This window comes from Mauremys mutica, chromosome 13 (genome assembly GCF_020497125.1).
Source record: "Mauremys mutica isolate MM-2020 ecotype Southern chromosome 13, ASM2049712v1, whole genome shotgun sequence".
Taxonomy (NCBI): Eukaryota; Metazoa; Chordata; order Testudines; family Geoemydidae; genus Mauremys; species Mauremys mutica.
Genome location: NC_059084.1, coordinates 53,762,382 through 53,767,848, shown reverse-complemented (window position 1 = coordinate 53,767,848; position 5,467 = coordinate 53,762,382). Strand labels below are relative to the sequence as shown.

Genomic DNA, 5,467 nt, shown 5'->3' with positions numbered 1-5,467 from the left:
GCATGGGGGACTCTATTCTGGGGCCAGTGACTCTAAAAATGATGTGGGGGTCATAGTGGAGAATCAGCTGAACATGAGCTCCCAGTGCGATGCTGGCGCCAGAAGAGCTAATGGAACCCTGGGATGCATAACCCAGGAATCTCGAGTAGGAGCAGAGAGGTGATTTTACCTCCCTGTTTGGCACTGGTGTGACTGCTGGTGGTACACTGTGTCCAGTTCTGGTGTTCACAATTCGGGAAGGGTGCTGATAAATTGGAGAAGATTCAGAGAAGAGCCATTAGAATAATTGAAGGAGTAAAAAACATTCTTTATAATTATAGACTTAAAGAGTTCAAGCTATGTAGATAAGTCAGCTACAAGATTTGGATCTCCAATTCCTATTAATTTTAGTGCAGACTGATTGTGCCTGCCCTTAGGCAGGTATTTTTTAGGAACATTTCTATGACTTGTAGAGATCCACATACATAGATGGGGGCTGTGTGGGGATGGGGAGAGACAGAGAGGTTCACAAGAGCCATGGAGCCGCCATGCAGATGTGTGTGTTGATGTATTTCCAAGCAGACCCACATGCTACTCCTGCAGCTGCCGCACATCAAGGTGCAGGTGTTTGACCCCCTCTCAGTTTTCTCAGAGCCGCTTTCACATCCTTGTTCCTCAGCGTGTAGATGGTCGGGTTCAGCATGGGCGTAACCACGTTGCCAAAGATCTGCACAGGGGTCACCAGCATTTTGCTTAGCTGGGGCTGCGTGTAGACCAGGGCACAGGGCCCAAAGAACAGCGTCACCACCGCCAGATGCGAGGCGCAAGTGGAGGCTGCTTTGCGCCGCCCTTTGGCTGAGTTCATCTTCAGGACGGAGTAGATGATCCTGACGTAGGATGCGAGGATGAGGAGGAAGCAGGTCATAGGCACCACCCCAATATTGGTGAAGCTCACCGTCTTGATGACATATGTGTCCGCACAGGCCAGCTTGACCACTGGGAAGATGTCGCAGAAGAAATACTCCACCACGTTGGACCCGCAGTAGGGCAGCGTGAAGGTCAGGCTGGTGAGGATGGTGGCATGGAGGGAGCTGGCGATCCAGGTGCCGGCGGCCAGGAGGGCGCACACCCTCCGGTTCATGATGAGCAGGTAGCGCAGCGGGTGGCAGATGGCCACGTACCGGTCGTAGGCCATGACAGTGAAGAGCAGGCACTCGGTGCTGCCCAGGAAGTGGTAGAAGAAGACCTGGGACATGCACCCGCCCAGAGAGATGACCCTGCTCTGAGCCCAGAGATTAACCAGTATTTTGGGGGTGCTGATGGAAGAAAAACCAATATCCAGCATGGAGAGGTTGCAGAGGAAGAAGTACATGGGGGTGTGCAGGCGGGGGTCAGTGAGGATGGCTGAGAAGATGAGCAGGTTGCCCAGCAGGGTGCAGAGGTAGAAGGCTAAGAAGGTGATGAAGAGGATGGTCTGGAGGCCGTCAGTGTTGGGGATCCCTAAGAGGATGAAATGAGTCACCACAGTGTGGTTGACCTGCCCCATGAGGGACTCATTCCTGCGGATGGGGAGAGAAATAATGCCAGTGAGTTGAAACAAAAAGACCTGTCAACCTAAAGCTGCAATGGTCATCCTTCCTTCCACTGCCCCCATGACTCTCTGTCACTAGGAGTGATGTCTATTTCTATCATTGTAAGGCCACTTGGGGACACGGCCTCACTGGCTGGTGATGAACATGGAAAGAGAAAATGTCTGCCTTGAAGATCCTACAGTCCAGAGACGAACAGACAAAGGGGACCTCTATTCTATTCTATTCTATTCTATTCTATTCTATTCTATTCTATTCTGTCTAGGCCCTTTCCTCACCCTTATCACCACAGTACCTTAGAGCCTTTCTTTTGTGGCTAACATTTCCCATGTGTGGTTTGTTCGCTCGCTCTCTCTCAGCCTCTCCGCAGAGGGAAGCCGTATGTGCAGTGAAGGGTTTTGTTCTTATAAACACATGGGCTGCTATGTGTGTGTCTTAAGGAAGAGGACAAGGAAGGAACAGACAAAGCAATGAATGTTGTGAAGAATTGCCCCAGCTTTGTTTATCATGTGTATGGTTTTTTGTTTTTTGTTTTTCGGGGGGGAGGTATTAAGGTTAGAGAGAGAAGGAAAAGGAAAGACGGAGAAGGGGAATAGCCACAACCAGAGGTGCTGGAACTTGGGGTGCTGGGATATGTGTGGCTGCACCCCTCCCCGGACGTGCTTTCCATCATTTCCAGCATTCACAGTTTGGTTCAATGGCTCTCAGCACCCCCACTGTACAAATTGTTCCAGTGCCCCTGGCTGCAGCTTTTCTCTGCTCGGTCGTGATCAGCAGGCTGGGCTCTGTGGGTAACCTGCCAGAGGGATTTTTAAGATGATATTTGAAGGACAATAATGAAGTGTCTGTTTATGTTTTGCCAGGGAGTTTTCCCCATGTAGGAGAGGCTGGGCTGAAGGGGAGACGCTGGCGGGTTGGGGCTGTAACACACGGAGAGAGGGAGATAGAGGATAGCTACACAACAGACAGGCAGACTGGCAGGCAGGCACACAGAAGGATGGACAGACGGCTGGATCGATTTCTCTCTACAGAAAATATTGGGCTGACATCTTCCTCGGAGCGAGACAGAGACTGGCAGATTCAGAGAGAGGCAGAGACTGAGGGACAGAGCGAGAAGAACTTTACCAAAGCAGGAGTCTTACACTGGCTGCATTGGGAGGGGCCGCTCCAGCTGGCTGGAATTCTTCCTTTCTGTCCATGGCCCTGACTCCTCTGTAGCACCATCCAGCTTTCTTATCCCAAACGGCCCATCGCCCAGGAGAGGTGCACAGCCTGGGCTCTTGGTATCCAGCCCGGAGACCTAATTCGCTCGGAAGCTAGCGAGGGCTGCCACAGCGTATTGCCCCACTCTGCGGCCGAGCCCCACAGCTTTCTCACAGCTTCCAGCCTCCTTACAGCTCTCCACGGTCTTTAAATCCCCTTCAGGCCCATCGGGACCAGGGCCCTGAATCTCCGCCAGGCTCCCAGGCTGAGACCTCGGCAGAGTCGCCAATTAACGGAGATTCTGAATCATTTTTGATAATGGTCATAGACCCCCGGGACCAGGTCCTCTGCTGGCATCAATAAGTGTAGCGCCATTGAACTGAGAGGGCCAGATCCCCAGCTCCACCGGGGTCTGGATTCTGCTCCCGCTCCCCCTGACCTGACTCCTGGGGAACTCCATCAGATTCCCTGGGGCTGTTTCCCCTCTCAGCCGCACGCCCTGGTGTAAATCAGAGTAACTCCACTGGAATCAAAGGAGCTGTGTAGATTTCTACCAGCTGAGAATCTGACCCCGACATTGTATGGGGGGAGGGGACGTTCATGCTCGTCTAGGCTCTCCTGCCATGTGACACAAGTCTGAGAATCCCCCAGGGGTGTGAAATAGGAGGAACCTGGGCCAGACGTGCAGCTGGAGGCCTCTGAAGCCAACAGAGCTTTGGCCTTGGTTTGTGTCCCCCGCTGTTCCCCTGCCCCTTCGCTGTGTCTCTGTGCACAGGGATGTATTCGTGCCCTTGTGTGGTTATGTGTGAGGGTGAAATTCACCGCTGTGCAGACAGAGGGCAGCATACGTCCTGGGCACCACTTCTCCTCACTTTTCACAGTACAGCAGCAGTACAGTAGCCCTCCAACTCCAACAAGCTCACGGTGTTCCTGGGGGAATTCTGTGATACTGGGGAACAACGCTGCATAGGAAGAGGGAGATGGCTGGGTGGGGACAGAGAGACACACGGGGACAGGAGGATGGGGTACAGGGACACACAGGGACAGGGGAGTGGATGGATGGGGGCAGAGAGACACATGGGGTCAGGGGAAGGGGCTACAGGGACACATAGGGACAGGGGGTTGTTGGGAGGGGGCACAGAGACACATGATGACAGAGAGAGGGAACAGGGACACATAGGGAGAGGGATAGGTAGGTGGGTGGGGGCACAGAACCACACAGGGACAGGGGGAGGAGGTGCAGGGCCACATAGGGAGGGGGGAGAGGGTGTCTGAGTGGGGCTGGAGGGACATATGTGGACAGGGGTTTCCAGGACACATGGGGGTGCAGGAACACATGGGGACAGGGACAGAGGTACCTGACTGTATGTAAAGGCTAGGTGCCAGCGAGGGTCTGCATGCGGGAAGGTCCCTATCAATCCTTCCCCACCCCCCAAAATAACCTGTCCATACTTTTCCCACCCACACCCAACAGCCCCAAGTTCACACCCAGGCTCCTTCCCAGCAATTTACTTCCCTCTCCCTCAGCTCCTCCATTACCCCGACTCCCTACAGCCTTTGCACTGCTTCTGAGGGGTGTGGGAAATACGGGACTCTATTGTAGTTTAAATGGATTATTACTCAGAGTTCTGTATTAATATGCCTAGGAAGGAATCTATTTGTCAAAAAACATTTTTCTGAATTTTTTGTTGTTTGTATTGTTATGGACATACTTGCTGACAGGTATTTTTGGAATAAAATGCCCAAAAATTATTGAAACTGATGTGACTATATTGTGTTATTTTGACACAAAATGCATAATTTGATGCATAATTTTGCAGAATTTTCAAATATTGTGCACAGTATTTTTAATTTTGTGTTGCAGAATTTTTAATTTTTTTTGGCACAGAATTCCCCCAGGAGTAAGGTTTGGACTTAAAGCAAGGACTCAACATCTTTGTTATGTACAAAGGAATTGGAGAGGGTTCAGATACGAGCCATAAAAATGACTTGAGGGCTGGAAAAATTTGCCTCACAGAGAGAGCTTTAAGGAGGTCAATCTTATCAGAAAGAAGATCAAGAGGTGACTTGATGACAATGTATAACAGGGATCGGCAACCTTTGGCATGCGGCTCACCAGGGTAAGCACCGTGGCTGGCCGGGCCGGTTTGTTTACCTGCTGCATAGAATCATAGAATCATAGAATCTCAGGGTTGGAAGGGACCTCAGGAGGTCATCTAGTCCAACCCCCTGCTCAAAGCAGGACCAAAGCCAACTAAATCATCCCAGCCAGGGCTTTGTCAAGCCTGACTTTAAAAACCTCTAAGGAAGGAGATTCCACCACCTCCCTAGGTAACCCATTCCAGTTCTTCACCACCCTACTAGTGAAAAAGTTTTTCCTAATATCCAACCTAAACCTCCCCCTCTGCAACTTGAGACCATTACTCCTTGTTCTGTCATCTTCTACCACTGAGAACAGTCTAGATCCATCTGCTTTGGAACCCCCTTTCAGGTAGTTGAAAGCAGCTATCAAATCCCCCCTCATTCTTCTCTTCTGCAGGCTAAACAATCCCAGTTCCCTCAGCCTCTCCTCATAAGTCATGTTTTCCAGCCCCCTAATCATTTTTGTTGCCCCCCGCTGGACTCTCTCCAATTTATCCACATCCTTCTTGTAGTGTGGGGCCCAAAACTGGACACAGTACTCCAGAAGAGGCCTC

At 51.3% G+C, this 5,467-nt stretch overlaps 1 protein-coding gene across 1 annotated transcript; it reads right to left on the bottom strand.

The window, feature by feature from the left end:
* Positions 1 to 592: 592 nt before the first annotated feature.
* LOC123347757 (putative olfactory receptor 10D4) lies at positions 593 to 1,525 on the bottom strand. The gene has a single exon (XM_044984958.1). It carries the CDS (start codon positions 1,523 to 1,525, stop codon positions 593 to 595), a length of 933 nt encoding a protein of 310 aa, XP_044840893.1.
* Between the last annotated feature and the right edge of the window lie 3,942 nt (positions 1,526 to 5,467).